The 23,293-nt window shown below is 43.8% G+C and overlaps 1 protein-coding gene across 1 annotated transcript in view; it reads right to left on the bottom strand.

Annotated features, from left to right (window-relative positions):
* ACAD9 (acyl-CoA dehydrogenase family member 9) overlaps positions 1-23,293 on the bottom strand; it is a 59,491-nt gene that overhangs the window by 19,778 nt on the left and 16,420 nt on the right. The window contains 4 exon segments of the mRNA XM_082663544.1: positions 1,463-1,541; positions 2,259-2,359; positions 3,090-3,196; positions 6,389-6,490. Of these exon segments, the coding sequence (XP_082519670.1) occupies positions 1,463-1,541; positions 2,259-2,359; positions 3,090-3,196; positions 6,389-6,490 (389 nt within the window).

Genomic DNA, 23,293 nt, shown 5'->3' with positions numbered 1-23,293 from the left:
TGAGGAAAGAAAGCAAAAGGGCTCCAGAGAAAACCAAACTACTACAAACTGGCCACCCTCAGCACCAGCTGCCCATCACAGCTCAGGCCAGAACGGGCTCAACCCAGCATCCCCAGGGCATGGATTTCCCCAGCAGACACAGGTGGCCCTGCACGTGTGTCAGTGCGTGTGTCACGCAGCTCTGGCTCAGCATGAAACAGCTGGGGGTGGGAGGGAGGCAGAAAGGAGTGAGGGAAAGTGGGAGGGGGAGGGGAGGGGGAGAAGGAGGGGAGAGAGGAGGATGGGGGAGGGGAGGGGAGGGGAGGGGAGGGGAGGGGAGGGGGAGGGGAGGGGAGGGGAGGGGAGGAGGGAGGAGGGGGAGGAGGGGAGGGGGAGAGGAGGGGAGGAGGGGAGGAGGGGAAGAGGGGAGGGGAGGAGGGGAGGAGAGGGGGAGAGGAGGGGGGAGGAGAGGGGGAGGGGAGGGGAGGAGGGGAGGGGGAGGGGAGGGGAGGGGAGGAGGGGGAGGGGAGGGGAGGGGAGGAGGGGAGGGGAGGAGGGGGAGGGGAGGAGGGGAGGAGGGGGAGGGGAGGAGGGGAGGAGGGGAGGGGAGGAGGGGAGGAGGGGAGGGGAGGAGGGGAGGGGAGGAGGGGAGAGGAGGAGGGGAGGGGAGGGGAGGAGGGGAGGGGAGGGGAGGAGGGGGGAGGGGGAGGGGAGGGGAGGAGGGGGGAGGGGGAGGGGAGGGGGAGGGGAGGGGAGGGGAGGAGGGGGGAGGGGGAGGGGAGGGGGAGGGGAGGGGAGGGGGAGGGGGAGGGGAGGGGAGGGGGGAGGGGGAGGGGAGGGGGAGGGGAGAAGGAGAGGGGACAGGGAGGGGGAGGGGGAACAGACTTCTCAACAAACTGTTCCATGTAGAACTTATTTGGATCTTAATTCAAGCAACTTGTTTGTAAAAAATAAGTATGAGACAATCAGGGAAGTTTGAACGTTAAGCAGATAGTAAGAAATGATCAAGGTTTAAGTGTACGCCGTGACTTTCTCAGGCCCGTCCTGCAGAGATGCACTGGGCTTGTCACGGCTGCCATCCAGGACTGCAGCGTGACGGAGGAAGCACTGAAGCCGGGAGACGGGGGTGGACGTTCACGACACTAAACTTTTGTGTTTCAAAATCCGTGTAATAAAAAGTTAAAAGAACGGACACACGAGAGCAGCTCAGGGAGGTGGGCAGCACTACGGAGGCCTGCGGGCTCAGGAGCCAGGACACCTTGGTTCCCATCCTGCCACTAAGCGGACGGTATGGTGGCGGGTCATGTAACCTCTCTGAGCCACCGTTTCTTCTTCCAAAAAGGAGGCACATCACCCGAGGATGACGGTTAAGGGGTGATGTGCCTGCCCTTTATGATCCCTGGAGCATGGGAAGTGGTCAGTGCGTGGTGGTGAAGGTCAGGACAGAGACCCTGACGCGGCCACGGAGGCCACGCAGCTGTACCTTGGAGCCATTGAGGACGTAGTGTTTCTTATCTTCACTTAACGTGGCCCTGGTCCGGATGGAGGCAGCATCGCTCCCACTGCGGCGAAAGAAATACGCGGTTGAGGGGTAATGCTGGAGACAAGACCCCACGGAAAACAAAGGGCCAGCTAATAGACATATTCAGCTTTGCAGCCACAGACAATCTGTAGACAGACGGCCATGTTCCAGTAAAACTTCATCTATGAAAACAGGTGGCGAGGTGGGTTTGGCCAACCCCGCTCTGTCACATCGGGTGAGAAGGCGGCAGCGACGACGTTTGGGAGGTCTAAACACGGAAATGCCGGCTCACGTGGGCTCTAAGCTCCCGCGAGGCGAGCGCAGGGGACCCAGGTCCCCAGGTGGGGAAGCAGGATGGAAAGGGGCTGGATAACGGACTTGCCCTGATGGCGGCTATGAGACTCGGGGCTCATCACCCCATCTCACTGAACCTCAGTTCACAGCCTGTAAAGTGGGCACAATACCACCCGCCCTTTATACTCTGAAAGTCGCTGTGAAGCCTGAATGCATTACTGTATATAAGGAGGGTTGCAAAGCACAAAGAAATTACAGGTGCTGTCAGCCATGTTATCTCATTTGTAAAGGTCACCAGGAAAGAGAAGTAAGGTAGAGATAAGAGAGCATGAAGAGAATGGGTGAGAAAAGCTGTGGACTCAACTCCCGGGAAGTCTTCAGGGAGGGAAGAAGCCAGCCACCCCGCTTCAGTAAAAAGAAAAGCCCCTGGACCCTGAAGCTGTGGGTGACGCGCAGGGCTGACCTGGCTGGCTCCGTCAGGCAGAAGGCGGCCACGTCCTCCCCGGAAGCCAGCTTGGGCAGGTACCTGGCCTTCTGCTCCTCGCTGCCGGCCAAGATGATGCCCTGGCAACACACACGGGCTGCTTTCAGCGGTGGCAAGAGAGAAGTGTGTGAAACGTGCTTGCAGAACACAGCCCCTCTGGAACATGCTTCCTTCACGCAAGAGCTGGCAGCCGCAGTAAAAAATGGGGAGCTGTTGGAGGGTCTGGGGAGCTGGGCTGCCAGGGAGACCCCCAAGCGCACAGTCCAGGGTGGCCTGGCACAGCTCCAGGAAGGGCCTCAGTCTTTCCGGCAATTCCTCCACTTCCCAGCAGGGTGGCCAGAGCCGGGTGGCTGGAGCCACAGCTGGTGCTTGGGCAGCGCCACGCCCGGGCACCAAGCTTGCTGTGCACTCAGCCCCCTTGGTTTCTACACTGAACAAGAACCACCCAAGGAATGAGCTGTGGGCCCCTGGACCTGCCCTGAAAGACTCCAAGCAGCGGAGTAGGAGGACAGGTGCCAACAGCAGGGGGGACACGCTCAGGCCCCGAGGGAGCCAATCAAGAGGTGGGGTCACCTCCAGCCTGTGGTGAAGGCAGGCTCCATGGAGGCAGTGGCATCTGGCCTGGGCCTGGAAGGATGGGTCAGAGGCGATGGGGCAGGAGGAGGTTTCAAAAGGAAGGACAGGGCCACCGAAGGGCACTGAGCACGGTACAGCGAGGCTGCAGGACAGTGAGGCTGCAGGACAGCGGGCCTTCCTCCGAGACGCTGAGCCGGCTGCCCCCTCGCCACTGCGGAAACCCAGACCCCTGACCTTGAGGCCGATGGCCTGGTGTGCTGCCAGCGTCACGGCGATGGAGCAATCCAGGCTGATGATCTCCCCCAGCCGCGCGTACATGGTGTTGGAGAGGCCCAGGCCACCTAGGGCAGAAACAGGCCAGCTTCACTTACGCTCCAGCCCCAAATTCCTCCCAGGAAAGGCAAGTGGCTTTATAAAGTCAGCTCCCCAATTTTTAAAAATCACAACACAGAATGGTACAAAGGAAACAGAAATTACCCATGAACTTGTCACTCAGAAAGAGCATTTTTGTGCACATCCTCTCAGACTTCTTCTAGGCATGTAAGCATATACAGGTGTATATTTTAATATAAAAATGTAATATTTAATACAAAAACATATAAACACCTAAACACACATAAAGTTACTTGAAATGCTGTGAATACTTCCTATCACAGATCTTGGGCTTCACAAACATGAACCCCATTCTGAAACCCAGCCCCAGCATCTCGTGGCCTCCAGGAAAGGTCTCTCTGCCTGGGATACTGGAATCCGGGGTTGGGTCCTTCTGTCGCAGGGGTGCCCCGTGTGCTGTAGGACGTGGGGTGGCATCCTTGACCTCTGCCCACTAGAAGTTCCCCCTCCTCCACAGTTCTGACAACATAAATGTCTCTAGATGTTGCCAAATGCCCACCCAGGGTCGGGGGGCAAAGTCACCCTCGGAAGGAGTCAGTGTTCTAGGAGCAAAAAGAGAAAACACTAAAAACGCAGGCTCCGCTGAACTTGGGTATTCTGCATTTTATCTTCAACTTCCGGCAGTGGTGGGGTGGCCTTGTGTGCACCTTACAAATGACTACCCGAGGCCTAAGGTCACGTGCGGCCCAACTGCAGGGGGCGCCTTCCACACGAGGGCCGAGTCCCTGCAGGGGTGCGCAGCGTCCCCTGCGCTCAGCGGGGACCCAGGGAAGGCCAGGGCCCTGCGGCACCCATCACCATGCCGCTTTCAATCAAAACGCTTGTGCTCCTACTTGTTTCACATACTGAAGTCAGTGTTGCTTGTTAAAAAAAAAAAAAGCTGTGTATTTTTTTCCCCATGAAAGTATCAGAAAAATCATGGGGGGAGGACAATCAATGGGGACAGATGACAGGTGGGTGGAGACTGCTTGACGGGGGGGAGGGGCTGAGGGGCCAGAAAGACCCGGGGGGTACCCAGGGAACTGGGGGCGGAAACCAGGCTGCCGGTGGAAAGGCCTCTTTTCCAGGATGGCGGTTTCCAACCAGCCTTCAGAACACTCCAGGACTGGGAACAATTCCCGAAAATGTTTTGGCCATGAACATAAGGTTGCTGTCGCCTTAATCTCCCCAGGAAGGATTTAAAAAAAGGAAAGACAATGAAATAGTCCCAAATGTGACCACTGTCATCTCATGAAAGAGCATTTTCACACCCAAGAAGGGGACATAAAACAGGAATAAGGGATGGATTTGTGCAATCACATACACACACACACACACACACACATACCACACGAGCTGGCATAAAACACAGAGAGATGCAAAAAGACATATTCCAATTTCACACAAAAATTGTCTGGAGGAAAACTTAACTGCTGCTTCTCCTCAGTCAAGAAGCCGTTTCTTAACGCTTCTGAAGGGGAAACATAATCACCAACCTGGCTGTCTGCCAGCTTTCCTCCACTCTCTGTTTTCTCCACACACTTATTTTTCTCAGCTCATGACACCAACTGCCGCTCTGTGGCTCAGCCCCACCTGGTCTCTATTCTAATATTCGACGTGGCCCCCACCTTACGGCAGACAGTTCCCCGGGGCCTGTGAGTTATCGACAAGTGACACCGACAGGTCTCCAGGTGTGGGGAGAGCTCAGTCCCCGGTCCCCAGAGGCTGCAGGTGTAGCTCCCCCCAGAGGCCTGTGCTGCATCCCGCCACCAGAGGGAGCAGCAACAGCAATTATTTCATGTTTTCTGCACAGACTGGAACTCCTTCCATACATTTGGAAACGCGGTGACAGGGATTTCATAGGATGACGAGTAGGAGACGTCCTTTAACAGCTTAATACACTGCGACAGACACACATATAAACGAAGATTTAACCTGATTAAAATATGCCTCTCAATTAAGGAAATCAGGCATCAAACTCGTTTGTTCTATATTTTCACATTTTGTCTCAGACTGCAGCAGCTGCAGGATAGGTCCCAGTGGGACTTCCTGCACAGGCAGCGAGGGCCCCCACCCTTGGCTGTGGGGTGGGGTGGGGTGTGCAGGGGGCACAGGTCTCACTGAGATAAACCCGGCAGAGGCAGAACATCAAGGACAGCTCCCGCGTCCGGGCCTCGCCATGCAGGCCTAACCCACGGCCTGGCTGGGAGAACGTACCTGGGTGTCACACACCACCTACAGCTCTCGGGTCCAAACCACTGAGCCTGTGCTCATGAAGCCGGAAGCCGCCTCAGCCTGGGCTCGGCGGGAGGGCTCAGAGAGCAGGGGGTGCGGGATGAAGGCCACACGTCTTCGTCAAAAGATCCCGAGAGTGAAAATACAGGGACGTGCGTCCGTGCCAGTGCTCGCAAGGGACTGTGTTTTGTCCCTGCTCCTCCCTCACACACTCCGTGCCTGTCCCCTCGCTCCCACAGAACTGAGAGGACCACCCCTATATCAGGCAGGAGACACACAAGCTGCACGACGGGCTCAGTCTAACAGGGCACAGCCACCGGGCGGGGATCCTGGGGGGAAGGCAGGGCCTTCCACTGTAAACCTCCAACAGCAACGAGCACGGCCCAGGGGACAACGGGCCTGCTCGCAAGCTCCCGAGACCAGGGCTCCACCTCCCCGAGGCGGCCCGCGCCCCACAGCCGTACACCGACTCCTTCGGCCGCTGGGCCCTGGCCCCTGGGCGCGCAGCGCGTGGCCTTCCCTACACACAAAAGCATTTGCGGGCCTGGGGCAGCTCCTCTGCCAGAGAGACCACAGGGCTTCACAGTGGAGACCACGCTGCACCGGCCCGAGCTGGCCGGAGGTGATACCCACCCCTCCTCCCCCACCCAAGGGACCCAGAGAGCACAGACATCCTGCAGGGTCCCTCCCCACCTCTGAGGAGGAAGGCAGGGAACTGGATAGCTCTTCCTGCTGAAAAGCCTCTTGGGCCACACACTCACCAGCCAGCCACCCTGGATTTAAGCCACAAAGGGACGTTTTACAGCCTGACCTTGGACTTCGTGCATTTTCAAAGGCCACCTTTCTGGAACAGAACCCTTTTTTGGACAAATACGGAGGGTTTTCTTAAAAGCCAAACTGGTTGGGTGGTGGTTTCCTTTACTTACCGTATTCTTCTGGGACTTGCATCCCAAAAAGCCCCAGGCTCTTCAGTTTCTCTAAAGTTTCATTTGGGATTTTTCCCTCTCGGTCGATTTTTTGAGAGTCCACTGCCAAGAGGAAATATTTTGATTAAACAAAATATAACCTATGTTTACACAAATAGAAGTAAACAGAACAACTGTTGTATGTTATACAATCCCAGCGTCAGAAACTTCAGACCTGGAAATTGTCTAGCCATGGTTATTCAGCATGCGTTCAATTTTACCTTATTCGCCCAGGAAGAACTGCATTTCAGAAAATTACCACTACCAGGTAACGTTCTGCTTCTTGATCTGGGTGTATTCATTGCGTAAAACTGCAGAAACTATACATTTATGAGACCTAAACTTTTCTGCAGGCATTTATTACTAAACTTGAATTTTTGTTTTATCACCTGTACCTTCTAGAAAATTAGACAATAAACACGCAGCTGCCAGCACTGCCCTAAAACGTTTGGCTACGTGGCCAGACTCCAGGCAGCTTCTGGACCCAGCTCCACCAGTGTTCAGAACCACACCCTTTCCCCAGAGTCCACGGGTTCTTGAGAACAGGTCAGTCTGTTTACCACCAACACACACAATCATCACAGCGAAACTCAACCATCACTGTGTCAGGTCTGCAGCAGCACTTTTATAAGAATCAGGTAAAGGTGTTTTCATCAGCTGCCAACAAGTTAAGCTTCATCACTGTTATAACTTCATGACTATCATAAACCATAAAAGCAACCATAACCACGCTTATAGACTTTTATACATATGGGTCACTAATGAGAAATACAGGTTCCCCAAATGGAGTCCAAACCCTTGGTTTTTTTTTTTTTCTTTTTTTTTGCGGTACGCGGGCCTCTCACTGATGTGGCCTCTCCCGTTGCGGAGCACAGGCTCCGGACGCGCAGGCCCAGCGGCCATGGCTCACGGGCCCAGCCGCTCCGCGGCATGTGGGATCTTCTCGGACCGGGGCACGAACCCGCGTCCCCTGCATCGGCAGGCAGACTCTCAACCACTGTGCCACCAGGGAAGCCCCAAACCCCTCACTTTTTACTTTTACAATTCTACTGACATATGTAATTGGCACACAATAAACTGCACATATTTAGAATAATTTTTTGAGTTCTGACATCTGTTCACCCATGAAACCATTCGCACAATCAACAAAAGCATTTCCTTTTCCACCGAAATTTCCTCATGTCCCTCTGTGATCAATCCTTCCCTCCACCTCCATCTCTAGGCAACCACTAATCTTTTCAGCTACCGATTGGTTTGCATTTTTTGAGTTTTTATATAAATGGAATCACAAGGTGTTTTTTTTTGATCTGGCCTAATTTGGCCTAATGATTTTGAAGTTCATCCATATTGTTGCAAGTATAAATACTTCATTCCTTTTTATTGTTCACTACCTACTGTATGGGTATAAAATTGTTTATCTATTCACCCCTTGAAGGACATTTGGTTGGTTCCCAGTTTTTGGCCCTTAGAAATAAAGATCCTGTGAACATTCATATTCAAGTTTTGGTGCAACTACATGTTTTCATTTCACTTTGGAGCGCAGTGGCTGGGCTGTATGGTAGGGTATGTTCAACTCTGAAGAAACTGCCAGGATCTGGGAAGACTTCCTTCCCGCAAGACGGAGATACAGGGACTGGGTTTATCTCGCTGCCTTAGAATACAGGATATTAGATACAAGGAGGAAGAGTCATGTGTTACTAGTAGCAAAGAATCAGTCCGAGACCATGCATTCTCAACAGGGCAACATCACCCCCAAGGGGGTGAAAACGGTTCTGGAGGAAGGGGAGCAAAAAAATATTTTTTTATGTATAAAGCACAGCAACATGTATAATACATAAACAGATAATAATATAGTTGTGGCATTAAAATTTCACAGACGGATGTGATTAGGGTAAAAAGATGTCTAAAAAGGCTCTGGGGGAAGAGAGAGCAGTAAAAAAAAGTTGAAAACAGTGCCCTACAGGCTTCCTCTGCTCCTTCTAACGACACTTAAAGGCAAGTCTCGAATGGGTCAAACTATTCCAAGTAACTTAATCGAGCCCTGGAACAAAGCTTAAGACCGTACTACAGACACACACACACACACACACACACACACACCCACCCACACACACACCCCCACACACACACACCCCCCCCACCAAGAATGTAAACTCCACAATGACTGGCATCCAAGAGAAAACCACCAGGCACATGAAGAAGCAGGAAAATATGAGTGATAATGAGAAGAAAATCAATCAACTGAACATGACCTAGAAGTAACAAAGGTGCCAGTGGACAAGGGTATCACATGAGTTATTACAGGTGGCGCAGTGGTTGAGAGTCCGCCTGCCAATGCAGGGGACATGGGTTCGTGCCCCGGTCCAGGAAGATCCCACATGCCGCAGAGCAACTAAGCCCGTGCACCACAACTACTGAGCCTGCGTGCCACAACTACTGAAGCCCGCGTGCCTACAGCCCGTGCTCCACAGCAAGAGAAGCCACTGCAATGAGAAGCCTGTGCACCAAAACGAAGAGTAGCCCCCACTCGCTGCAACTAGAGAAAGCCCACGCGCAGCAACGAAGACCCAACGCAGACAAAAATAAATAAATTTATTTTAAAAAAAGAGTTATTAAAACCAAATGCTCAAAAACACAGAAGAAAATATGAGCATATTAAGGAGAAACATGGAAAAATAAAAAGACACAAATCAAATTTCCAGAGATGAAACAATGTTTAAGATGAAAAACACTGGATCAGATTAACAGCCGACCAAATACCGGGGGGAAAAGAAGATTAGTGAACATGAGACATAATAATAAAAGCTATACAAAATAAAATAGACAAAAAAACAACAACAGAGCGTCAGTGAGTCGTGGGACAACCTCAAGCAAATATATATATCTATATCTTTATATATGTATATCTTTTTTATAGATACGTATGCTTTATATATATATAAAAAATCTCCAAAGGAGAGCAGGGAGGAAGGAGTGTGGGAATGTGGTATGGTTGGTGAAAAAACAATGTTTAAAGAAATAATGACCAAAATTTACCAAAGTTGAAAAACACACAGATCCAAGAAGTTCAAAGGACCCTGAGAAAAATGTGAAGAAAACTACACTAATAGCAGTTTCTCTAAAACCACTTAAAAGCAGCCAGATACGAAGAAACACACATAAAAAAAAATGAAAATAATATGGTAGCAGACATCTCATCAGAAACAATGCTAAAACAGAAGAGACCGCTAAAAGAAAAATATTGTCAACACAGTAATCTTTTCTGATGAAACAGACTTTCCAGATACATAAAAGCTGTAGATACTCACCCCTGCAAAGCTGCACCACAAGAAAACTGAAAAGAAGTCCCTCCCACAGAAGAATGATGGTACCAAGAGGAAGTCAATACATAAAATGGTAAATTTTATTCCATGTACATTTTATGACAGGAAGGAAGGAAGGAAGGAAGGAAGGAAATAAAGTATTGTAGGGTTTATAAAGAATGTAGAAATAAAATGTATGAAACAGAACATGGGCTGGGAAAGCAGAAATGTAAGGTTCTTACACCATACATGAAGTGGTATAATATCAGCCGAAAGCAGATTTTGATACATAGTATATGTTTACATACTATAAATTCTAAAGCAACCACTTATAAAACACAAGAGGCATAACTAATAAACCAACCAAAAAGATAAAATGGAATCATAAAAAATACTCCATTAATCCAAAAAGAGCAGGAAAAGAGGGAAAAAGATCAAAGATAACATGGGACAAATAAACAGCTAGATGCTAACGTTAAACCCAACTATATATATATCAATAATTACATTAAAATAATCATATATCAAAAACCAATTAAAAGGCACAGAATGGGGGAGGGTGAAATGGGTAAAGGAGATCAAGTGTATGGTGATAGATGGAAACTGAAGTTTTGGTGGAATGGCATAATATACACAGAAATAGGAATATAGTGTTGTACACAGGAAACTTACAATGTTACAGACCAACGTTACCGCAATAAAAAATAAATTAAAAAAAGGAGGGCTTCCCTGATGGCACAGTGGTTAAGAATCTACCTGCCAATGTAGGGGACACGGGTTCGAGCCCTGGTCCGGGAATATCCTACATGCTGTGGAGCAACGAAGCCCGTGTGCTACAACTACTGAGCCTGCGCTCTACCGCCCATGAGCCAGAACTACTGAGCCCACGTGCCACAACTACTGAAGCGCACGTGCCTAGAGCCCATGCTCCACAGCAAGAGAAGCCACCGCAATGAGAAGCCCGTGAACCACAACGAAGAGTAGCCCCTGCTCACTGCAACTAGAGAAAGCCCGCACCCAGCAACGAAGACCCAATGCGGCCAAAAATAAAAAAATTAAATTTATTAAAAAAAGAAAAAAGAAAAAAGACTGTCAAATTGGATTAAAAAAATATTCAACTACGCTGCCCATAAGAAATCACTTTTTCATTTTTATTTTAAACTTTTATTTTCACATAATTTTAGATTTAAAGAAAAGTCACAAAAATAGTATAGGGTTCCCGTATACTCTTCATCCAACTTCTCCTAACAGAAGCTAATAGAACCGTGGGGAAACTATCAAAATTAAGAAATGGACATTCATACAATATTACTACAGAATTAATTTGAATTTCATCAGTTTGTCCATTAATACCCTATTTCTTTCCTGGGATCCAATCCAGGATCCCAACTGTATTTAGCTGTCATGTCCCTTTAACATCCTCCAGAGTGAATCCAACAATACAAAAAAGGATAATATATCACAACCAAGGGGAACTATCCTGGGAATGTGTCCTTCAGTGTTCAAAACCCAGTCAATGTAATTTACTAGGTCAACAGAATAAACAGTAAAAAAAAAACCATAATCATCTTCACAGATGCAAAAAAACACTGGACACAATTTGATACAATTTATGATGAAAACACACGACAAACCAGAAATAAAGGGAAACTTCCTTAACCTGGTACAGGGCACTCCAAAAAAATGTACAGCTAACTCATACTTAATGGTAAAAGACGACGTTTTCTCCCTAAAATCAGGCACAAGGCAAGGAAGTTGGCTCTGACCACTCCTATTCAACATACTAGAGACGTTAGCCATTGAATTAAACAAAGAAAAGAAAGGGAAACCAGGCTGGAAAGGAAGACATGAAACTGCCCTCATCACCAACCACGTGACTGTCTATGTACTCAACCCTCTGGGATCGATCAAAAAAGTTGCAAGAGCTAATAGATGAGCTTAAGAAGGCTGCAGCATACAAGGTCAATATACAAAAACCAACTGTACTCACTGAAGAGGCTACATTAAGGGAACAACTAAACACATGAAAAAATGTTCAACATTAACGGGCATCAGGGAAATGCAAATTCAAACCACAATGAGGTAACACTCCACATCTAACAGAATGGCCAAAATTTTTTAAAGTTTTTTTTTTAAAACAAAACCAGTGACAACACCAAATCCTGGCAAAAAAGGCACAGAAACTGGATCACATACACTGCTATTGGGAACGTAAAACGGTACAGCCAACACTTTGAAAATAATTAAACACAGAACTACCTCAGGACCCAACAACTGCACTCCTGGGCATTTATCCCAGAGAAGAGAAAATATGTTCACACAAAGCTTGTACACAAATGTACACAGAAGTTTTATTCGTAAGAGCCTCAAAACTGGAAACCACCAAGATGTACTTCAACGTCAGAACAGTCAACAAATTGTGTTAACCCGTAACATGGAAAACTACCGAACAATAAAAAAGAACAAAGCACTGATATACAGCAACTTACAGGAGAATTATGCTGAGTAAAAAAATGCCAATCCCAAAGTTTATATACTGTATGGTTCCATTAATATAACATTTTTGAAATAACAAAATTATAAAAATGGAGAACAGACTAGTGGTTTCCAGAAGCTGGGGAGGAGAGGGCAAGAAGGGGCTATATCTATAAAAGGAACGTATGAGGGATTCTTGTGATGTAACTGTTCTGTACCATGATTGTGGTGCTTGTCACATGAATCTATATATATGACAAAATTACATAAGTACATACACAATCAGTAAACGTACAACTGGCAAAATCTGAATAAGGTTGATGTCAATTTCCTGGTTGTGATAGCATTCTGTGGTTATGCAAGACGTATTCCATAAAGCTATGCATTGGGGGAAACTGATTGGGTGAAGGGTATAACTGATCTCTGAATTATTTCTTACAACTGCATGTGAATCTGCAATTATCTCAAACTAAAGTTTTTTTAAAGCAAATAATGTCATCATGAAATGTTATCATATTACATACATATTAAATTTAATGGGTATAACCCTGAGGTTGAATTAAGAAATCCCCACGAAAACGCCCACATCTGAAGTTCAACTAAAATTGATTTTCAACAACAAAAACTATGACACAATGGGTGACATTTTTCTTTCATCTTGTTTAGTTCCTAAATCTCCTTTAAACAAGTGTGAATTTCTTTTATTAATGAAATAAAATATAGATTATGAAGAAAAATTTCAGAAATAGAAACAAGTATATACAGAAAAAAGTGAACTTCCATACCACTGTAAAAATAATGTGTAAAAAATCAACTGTATTTCTATATACAAACAGCGAACAATCAGAAATTGGAATTTTAAAAAATACCATTTACAATAATGTCAAAGAACTTTAAATACTTATGAATACATTTTACAAACCATCAAAAAAACATTATCAGTTGAGAAACCATCAGAAACTTTTGTCAAAATTTGTCCAAGGTTGGGACTTCCCTGGAGGCGCAGTGGTTAAGAATCCGCCTGCCAATGCAGGGGATATGGGTTTGATCCCTGGTCCGGGAAGATCCCACATGCCGCGGAGCAACTAAGCCTGTGCGCCACAACTACTGAGCCTGCGCTCTAGAGCCCAAGTGCCAAAACTACTGAAACCCACGCACTGCAACTACTGAAGCCCACGTGCTCTAGGGCCTGCATGCCGCAACTACTGAGCCAGCATGCGGCAACTACTGAAGCCTATGCTCTGCAACAAGTGAAACCACCACAACGAGAAGCCTACGCACTGCAACGAAGAGTAGCCCCTGCTCACCGCAACTAGAGAAAGCCTGCACACAGCAACGAAGACCCAATGCAGCCAAAAAAAAAAAGGAAAACAAAATGTCCAAGGTCTATACACTGACCACGACACACAAAATGCTGCTGAGAGAATTATATAAGAATCAAATAAATGGGGAGATATCCCATGATCGTGCATTTGAAAATTCAGTATTGTTATAATCTCAATTCTCCCTCAAACTGATTTACAGATTTATTGTAACCCCAATCATAACACACAAAGGCCTTTTTGTTGAAGCTGAAAAGCTGATTCCAAAATTTATAAGCAAATGCAAAGGACCTAGAGGAGCCAAACAACTTCAGAAAAGAACAAGGCTGCAGGACTAACACTTCTTGCTTTCAAGCCTATTACAAAGCTCAGTAAAGAAGGCAACATAATATTTGCATCAAAATAGACAAACAGAACAGAGGATTCAGAAACAGACCCTCACATAAATGATTGATTTTTTTCCATTTTTTTATATTGTGGCAAAATACACATAAAATTTACTATCTTAGCCAGTTTTAAGTGTGCAATTCAGTAGTATTACGTACATTTACATTATTGTGCAACCATCACCACCACCCATCTCCAGAACTCGTTTCACCGTTCAAAACAGTTGACTCTGCCCTCATTACACAATAACTCCCCATTCCTCCTCCCTCCCACCCCCTGACAACCACCATTCTATTACTTTGTCTCTATGGATTTGACTGCTCTCAGTATCAATACTTCATACAAGTGAAATCAATCAGTATTTGTCTTTTTCTGACCAGCTTATTTCACTTAGCATAATGTCCTCAAGGTTCATGTTGTAGCATTGGTCCAAATTCCCCTCCTTATAAAGGTTAAATAATATTCCATTGTATGCATATACATTCTGTTTACCCATTTATCTGTTAACCTGGTTGTGTCTTTGGATCTAAACTGAATCTCTTGTAGACAAGATATAGCTGGATTATTTTTTAAATCTGGCAACTTCTGACTTCTGATGGAAGAGTTTAATCTATTTACTTTTAATTAGTGATAAGGAAAGACTTCCGTCATTTTGTTATTTATATAGCTTTTTTGTCCATCTTTTTTTTGCATTACTGTCTTCTTTTTACTTGATTTTTTGCAGTGAAACATTTCAATTCCCCTCTCATTTGCTTTCATGTATATTCTTTAGGTATTTTCTTTGTAGTTACCATGGGGATCACATTGAACATCTCAAAGTTGTAACACTCATGTGAATTTACACCAGCTTAACTTCAGTAACATACTAAAATTCTGTTCCTTTAAAGGCTCCATATCCACCCTTTTCTTTTATTGTTGTTGTCACAAAATTACATTGTTACGCACCATGTCCAAAAACATAAATAATTGTTTCAAACGATTTTTAGTCTCTTAAATTATTACAGAGAACAAAATGTAGAGTTACAAAGTTACAGTGATACTAGCTTTTAGACTGATGTTTTTCTCAAAAATATATTAGACTCTTAAATCAAGTAGAAAACAAAAACTACAGTTATAAACCATTGTTACAATAATACTAGGTTTTATACCTGCCCATGTATTTACCTTCAATGAGATCTTTATTTCTTTACATGGACTTGAGTTACTGTCTAGTGTCCTGAGCATTTCTTGTAGGGCAGAGCCAGTGGTAACAAACTCCCTCAGCTTTTATCTGGGAATGTCTTACTTTCTCCCTTACTTTTAAAGGACAGTTTGCCAGATATAGCATTCTTGGTTGAGAATGTTTTCCTTTTAGCACTTTGAATATATTGGCCCACTGCTTTCTGGCCTCCAAAATTTCTGATGAGAAATCTACTGAAAATCTCATTGAGGATTCCTTGTCTGTCGCTTCTCTCTTACAGCTCTCAAGACTCTTTTGGTCTTTGTCTTCTGACAGTGTGATTATATAACGTGTCTTGGTGTAGGTCTCTATGATTCATCCTATTTGGAGTTTGCTTAGCTTCTTGTATGTTTATATTCACGTCTCACGAAATTTGAGAAGTTTTCAACCAATGTTTCTTCAAATAATCTCTTCTCTTTCTGAGACTCTCACAATATGTATGCATTTAACAGTGTTCCACAGGTCCCTCAAGTTCACTTTTCTTCAATCTTTTTTTTTTCCTGTGCTTCAGACTTGATTATTTTCCATTATCCTATCAGCAAGTTCACTGATTCTTCTGCCTTCTCAAATCTATCTTTGAATCTCTCTAGTGAACTCTTCCTTTCAGTCACTGTACTTTTCAGCTCCCAAATGTCATTTTTTTTTTTAGGTTTACTCCCTCTTTATTGATATTTCCATTTGTTCACACGTTCTTCACTTCCTGCATGTCTTGTTAGTTAAGCATCTTTAAGATGGCTATTTTTAAGTCTTTGTCTAGTAGGGCCTCCATCGGGTCGTTTACAGGAAGAGTTTTTTATTGGTTCTTTTTTTTTTTTTCTTTGAATGGGTCATACTTTTCTGCTCTGCTTTTGCTGAAAACTGGACATGTGAATTAATAATGTGGTAACTCTGGAAATCAGATTTTCCCTCTTCCCAGGGTTTGCTCCTTTTTCTTTTTTGGCCATGCTGTGTGCCACGGGGGATCTCAGTTCTCTGACCAGGGATCAAACCTGCGACCCCTGCAGTGGAAGCACAGAGTCTTAACCACTGGTCCACCAGGGAAATCCCCAGGGTTTGCTCTTTTTTCCTTAATCGAAACATGTGACATATAACATTGTCTAAGTTCAAGGTGTACAACATGTTGATTTGATACATCTATATACTGCAATAGGACTGCCATCATAGCCTTAGCTAATACCTCTACTACAACACACAATTATCATTTCTTTTTGAGGCGGTAATAACTAAGATCTATTCTGTCAGCACATTTGATATTTATAGTACAGTGTTGTTGTCTATAATCACAATAATGTACATTAGATCTCCAGGACTCACTTATCTACTAGTTCCAAGTGTATACCCTTAAACAACACCTCTCCAATTCCCCCATTCCCCAGCCCCTAGTAATCACATATTCAACTGTTTTAGGAGTTCAGTTTTAGATTCCACATATAAGTGATTATCACAATACTTGTCTTTCTCTGACTTACTACACTAAGCATAGTATCCTCAAGGTCCATCCATGTCGTTGCAAATGGCAAGACTTCCTTTCTCATAGATGAATAATATTCTATTTTACTTACATATATGTTGGTATCTTACATCTTCTTTATCCATTCAACAACTGGAGAACACTTAGGTTGTTTCCATACCTTGGCTATTGTGAATAATGTTGCAATAAACATGGGAGTGCATATTATCTCTTTGGGTGTTTTCATTTTTTAAAATTAATTAATTAATTAATTTATTTTTGGCTGAATTGGTCTTCGTTGCTGCACACAGACTTTCACTAGTTGTGGCAAGTGGAAGCTACTCTTTGTTGCGGTGCATGGGCTTCTCACTGTGGTGGCTTCTCTCGTTGTGGAGCACGGGCTCTAGGTGCATGGGCTTCAGTAGTTGCGGCACACAGGCTCAGCAGTTGTGGTGCACGGGCTTAGTTGCTCCATGGCATGTGGGATCTTCCTGGACCAGGGATTGAACCCATGTCCCCTGCACTGGCAGGTGGATTCCTAACCACTGCACCATCAGGGAAGTCCCAGTGTTTTCATTTCTTTTGGGTATATACCAAGAAGTGAATTACTGGATATGGTAGTTTGATTTTAATTTTTAAAGGAGCCTCCACACTGTTTTCCATAGTGGCTGACAAATTTACAATCCCACCAACAGTGCACAAGGGTTCCATTTTGCCACATCTTTATCAACATTTGTCATCTGTGGTCTTTTTGATGATAGTCATTCTAACAGGTGAGAGGTGTTATCTCATTGTGGTTTTGATTTGCATTTTCCTGTTTAGTGATATTGAGCACTTTTTTCATGTATCTGTTGGACATTTGTGTGTCTTCTCTAGAAAAATGTCTATTTAGTTCCTCTGCCCATCTTTTAAACTTTTTTTTTTTTGCTATTGAGTTGCATGAGTTCTTTATATATTTTGGATATTAGTCCCCTATCCAATATATGCTTTGCAAATATTTTCTCCCATTTCTTAGGATGCCTTTTCATTTTGTTGATTATTTCCTTTGCTGTGCAGAAGATTTTAGGTTTGATATTCCACATGTTGATTTCTATTTTTGTTGTTTGTGCTTTTGGGTTTTGTTTTGATTTTTAATTGTTGTAGGCTTTATCTATGCCAAGGATCAGCCTGGTGTAAACTTAAGGTCTTTTCAGGTCTTTCCTGAGCCTGTCTCTTTCCCAGTTCATTTGCCGCCCATATATGCATTTGCTTTAGAAGGTCCTAGTATTCCATCTGGCTCCTGAAAAAACAAAAAGAGGGACTTCCCTGGCGGTCCAGTAGTTAAGACTCCACCCACCCACTGCAGGGGGCACAGGTTTGATCCTTGGTTGGGGAACTAAGATCCCACATGCCACACGGCCAAAAAAAAAAAACGCAAAAAGAAAATGAAGAGGAAAAAAGGCACTAGCCCTTTAAATCCCTTAGAAGTGACTTCTGCCAGAGGGGGAGGGGCTTGCAACACTAAGAAGCTGCAACACCATGGCCTCTGCCTCTTTGTCTGCACCTCTGATCAGAAGCAGCAATCAGCAACCAGCACAGAACCCTAATACCTGATGCACAGGGTCCGTTTTGCCCACTCTGGCTCCTACAAGCTGTGTACAGGCTGCTCCAGGAACAAGTGCATAGCAGCTTGCTTTGGGTCTGGGGGTGGGTAGCTGCTTCTGTGCTCAGAGCTGAAACTGATTGAAATTAACCACATTTTTGTCCAGGCACCCTGCCCCCCGATCCAGACTCCAGAGCTCCTCAACAGTTACAACAGACAGATTCTGCCAGTGCAATTGTTGTCTGGGGGGGAGACAGATTCCTGCTGCTACATACTCTGCCATCTTCTGGGAATCTTATGGTCAACTAGTTTTTGTTTTTTTTGTTTTTTTTGCAGTACGCGGGCCTGTCACTGTTGTGGCCTCTCCCGTTGCGGAGCACAGGCTCCGGACGCGCAGGCTCAGCGGCCATGGCTCACGGGCCCAGCCACTCCGCGTCATGTGGGATCTTCCCAGACCAGGGCACGAACCCGTGTCCCCTGCATCGACAGGCGGACTCTCAACCACTGCGCCACCAGGGAAGCCCTCAACTGGTTTTTGACAGAAGTATCAAAGTCAGTTAAATAGGGAAAGGATCATCCTTTCAATAAATGTTGCTACAACGATTGGATAGCCACATGCAAAAAAGAAATCCTCAAATGTTACCTCACATCATCAACAAAATTATCTGGGAATGGATCATAAGTCTAAATGTTAACAGATAAATATAAACCTTCTAAAAGAATATATAAACAAAAATCACCATGACGAATGATCAAGGGATCGATCCAAGAAGAAGATACAACAACTGTAAACATTTATGCACCCAACATAGGAGCACCTCAATACATAAGGCAAATACTAACAGCCATAAAAGGGGAAATCGACAGTAACACATTCATAGTAGGGGACTTTAACACCTCACTCTCAAATGGACAGATCATCCAAAATGAAAATAAATAAGGAAACACAAGCTTTAAATGATACATTAAACAAGACGGACTTAATTGATATTTATAGGACATTCCATCCAAAAACAAAAGAATACACATTTTTCTCAAGTGCTCATGGAACATTCTCCAGGATAGATCATATCTTGGGTCACAAATCAAGCCTTGGTAAATTTAAGAAAATTGAAATTGTATCAAGTATCTTTTCTGACCACAATGCTATGAGACTAGGTATCAATTACAGGAAAAGATCTGTAAAAAATACAAACACATGGAGGCTAAACAATACACTACTTAATAACGAAGTGATCACTGAAGAAATCAGAGAGGAAATCAAAAAATACCTAGAAACAAATGACAATGGAGACATGACAACCCAAAACCTATGGGATGCAGCAAAAGCAGTTCTAAGAGGGAAGTTTATAGCAACACAATCCTACCTTAAGAACAGGAAACAGCTCGAATAAACAACCTAACCTTGCATCTAAAGCAATTAGAGAAAGAAGGACAAAAAATCCCTAAAGTTAGCAGAAGGAAAGAAATCATAAAGATCAGATCAGAAATAAATGAAAAAGAAATGAAGGAAATGATAGCAAAGATCAATAAAACTAAAAGCTGGTTCTTTGAGAAGATAAACAAAATTGATAAACCATTAGCCAGACTCATCAAGAAAAAAAGGGAGAAGACTCAAATCAATAGAATTAGAAATGAAAAAGGAGAAGTAACAACTGACACTGCAGAAATACAAAAGATCATGAGAGATTACTACAAGCAACTCTATGCCAAGAAAATGGACAACCGGGAAGAAATGGACAAATTCTTAGAAATGCACAACCTGCCAAGACTGAACCAGGAAGAAATAGAAAATATGAACAGACCAATCACAAGCACTGAAATTGAGACTGTGATTAAAAATCCTCCAACAAACAAAAGCCCAGGACCAGATGGCTTCACAGGTGAATTCTATCAAACATTGAGAGAAGAGCTAACACCTATCCTTCTCAAGCTCTTCCAAAATACAGCAGAGGGAGGAACACTCTCAAATTCATTCTATGAGGCCACCATCACCCTGATACCAAACCAGACAAAGATGTCACAAAGAAAGAAAACTACAGGCCAATATCACTGATGAACATAGATGAAAAAATCCTCAACAACATACTAGCAAACAGAATCCAACAGCACATTAAAAGGATCACACACCATGATCAAGTGGGGTTTATTCCAGGAATGCAAGGATTCTTCAGTATACGCAAATCAATCAACGTGATACACCATATTAACAAATTGAAGGAGAAAAACCACATGATCATCTCAATACATGCAGAGAAAGCTTTCAACAAAATTCAACACCCATTTATGATAAAAACCCTGCAGAAAGTAGGCACAGAGGGAACTTTCCTCAACATAATAAATGCCATATATGATAAACCTACAGCCAACATCATCCTCAATGGTGAAAAACTGAAACCATTTCCACTAAGATCAGGAACAAGACAAAGTTGCCCACTCACACCACTATTATTCTACACAGTTTTGGAAGTTTTAGCCACAGCAATCAGAGAAGAAAAAGAAATAAAAGGAATCCAAATAGGAAAAGAAGAAGTAAAGCTGTCACTGTTTGCAGATGACATGATACTATACATAGAGAATCCCAAAGATGCTACCAGAAAACTACTAGAGCTAATCAATGAATTTGGTAAAGTCGCAGGATACAAAATTAATGCACAGAAATCTCTGGCATTCCTATACACTAATGATGAAAAATCTGGAAGTGAAATTAAGAAAACACTCCCATTTACCACTGCAACAAAAAGAATAAAATATCTAGGAATAAACCTACCTAAGGAGACAAAAGACCTGTATGCAGAAAATTATAAGACACTGATAAAAGAAATTAAAGATGATACAAATAGATGGAGAGATATACCATGTTCTTGGATTGGAAGAATCAACATTGTGAAAATGACTCTACTACCCAAAGCAATCTACAGATTCAATGTAATCCCTATCAAACTACCACTGGCATTTTTCACAGAGCTAGAACAAAAAATTTCACAATTTGTACGGAAACACAAAAGACCCCGAATAGCCAAAGCAATCTTGAGAACGAAAAATGGAGCTGGAGAAATCAGGCTCCCTGACTTCAGACTATACTAAAAAGCTACAGTAATCAAGACAGTATGGTACTGGCACAAAAACAGAAATATAGATCAATGGAACAGGATAGAAAGCCCAGAGATAAACCCACGCACATATGGTCACCTTACCTTTGATAAAGGAGGCGAGAATATACAGCAGAGAAAAGACGGCCTCTTCAATAAGTGGTGCTGGGAAAACTGGACAGGTACATGTAAAAGTATGAGATTAGAACACTCCCTAACACCATGTACAAAAATAAGCTCAAAATGGATTAAAGACCTAAATGTAAGGCCAGGAACTATCAAACTCTTAGAGGAAAACATAGGCAGAACACTCTATGATGTAAATCACAGCAATATCCTTTTTGATCCACCTCCTAAAGAAATGGAAATAAAACCAAAAATAAACAAATGGGACCTAATGAAACTTCAAAGCTTTTGCACAGCAAAGGAAACCATAAACAAGACCAAAAGACAACCCTCAGAATGGGAGAAAATATTTGCAAATGAAGCAACTGACAAAGGATTAATCTCCAAAATTTACAAGCAGCTCAATAACAAAAAAACAAACAACCCTATCCAAAAATGGGCAGAAGACCTAACTAGACATTTCTGCAAAGAAAATATACAGACTGCAAACAAACACATGAAAGAATGTTCAACATCATTAATCATTAGAGAAATGCAAATCAAAATTACGAGATATCATCTCACACCGGTCAGAATGGCCATCATCAAAAAAATCTAGAAACAATCAATGCTGGAGAGGGTGTGGAGAAAAGGGAACACTCTTGCACTGCTGGTGGGAATGTAAGTTGATACAGCCACTATGGAGAACAGTATGGAGGTTCCTTAAAAAACTACAAATAGAACTACCATATGACCCAGCAATCCCACTACTGGGCATATACCCAGAGAAAACCATAATTCAAAAAGACACATGCACCCCAATATTTATTGCAGCTCTATTTACAATAGCCAGGACATGGAAGCAACCTAAGTGTCCATCATCGGATGAGTGGATAAAGAAGATGTGGCACATATATACAATGGAATAGTACTCAGCCATAAAAAGAAACAAAATTGAGTTATTTGTAGTGAGGTGGATGGACCTAGAGTCTGTCATACAGAGTGAAGTAAGTCAGAAAGAGAAAAACAGATACCGTATGCTAACACATATATATGGAATCTAAGAAAAAAAAAAGGTCATGAAGAACCTAGGGGTAAAATGGGAATAAAGACATAGACCTACTAGAAAATGGACCTGAAGATATGGGGAGGGGGAAGGGTAAGCTGCGACAAAGTGAGAGAGAGGCATGGACGTATATACGCTACCAAACGGAAAATAGATAGCTAGTGGGAAGCAGCCGCATAGCACAGGGAGATCAGCTCGGTGCTTTGTGACCACCTAGAGGGGTGGGATAGGGAGGGTGGGAGGGAGATGCAAGAGGGAAGAGATAAGGGAACATATGTATATGTATAACTGATTCACTTTGTTATGAAGCAGAAACTAACACACCATTGTAAAGCAATTATACTCCAATAAAGATGTCCAAAAAAAAAAAAAAGAAAATCATCATGACCTTGGGTTTGGTAGATATTTTATGTACAATACAAAAAGCATGAACTACAAAAGAAAAAACGTGTACCTAATCAACATTAAAAACTTTTGCTCTTTGAGACACTGTTAAGAAAATGAAAAGTCAAGCCACAGACCAGGAGAAAATTTTTGTAAAACATATACCAATTAAAAGTCTTAAATCCCAGTTTCTAAAAACTGCATAAAATATTTGAAAGACACTTCACCAAACAAAGACATACAGATGGCAAATAAGCACATGAAAAGATGACCAACATCTTGTTAGTCATTAAGGCAATGAAAATTACAACCACGATGAGATACCATAGCACACCCACTAGAATGACTAGAATTGAAAAGACTGACCGTACCAAGTGCTGACAAAAATGTGGAGCAACTGGAACTCCAATGCACTAGTGGGGATGTGAAGTGGTGACCACTTTGGAAAACAGTTTGGCACTTTCTTAGATTTCAGCATGAAC

This window comes from Grampus griseus (genome assembly GCF_964374135.1).
Source record: "Grampus griseus genome assembly, chromosome: 10".
Taxonomy (NCBI): Eukaryota; Metazoa; Chordata; class Mammalia; order Artiodactyla; family Delphinidae; genus Grampus; species Grampus griseus.
This window is presented reverse-complemented; position numbering and strand designations above follow the sequence as displayed.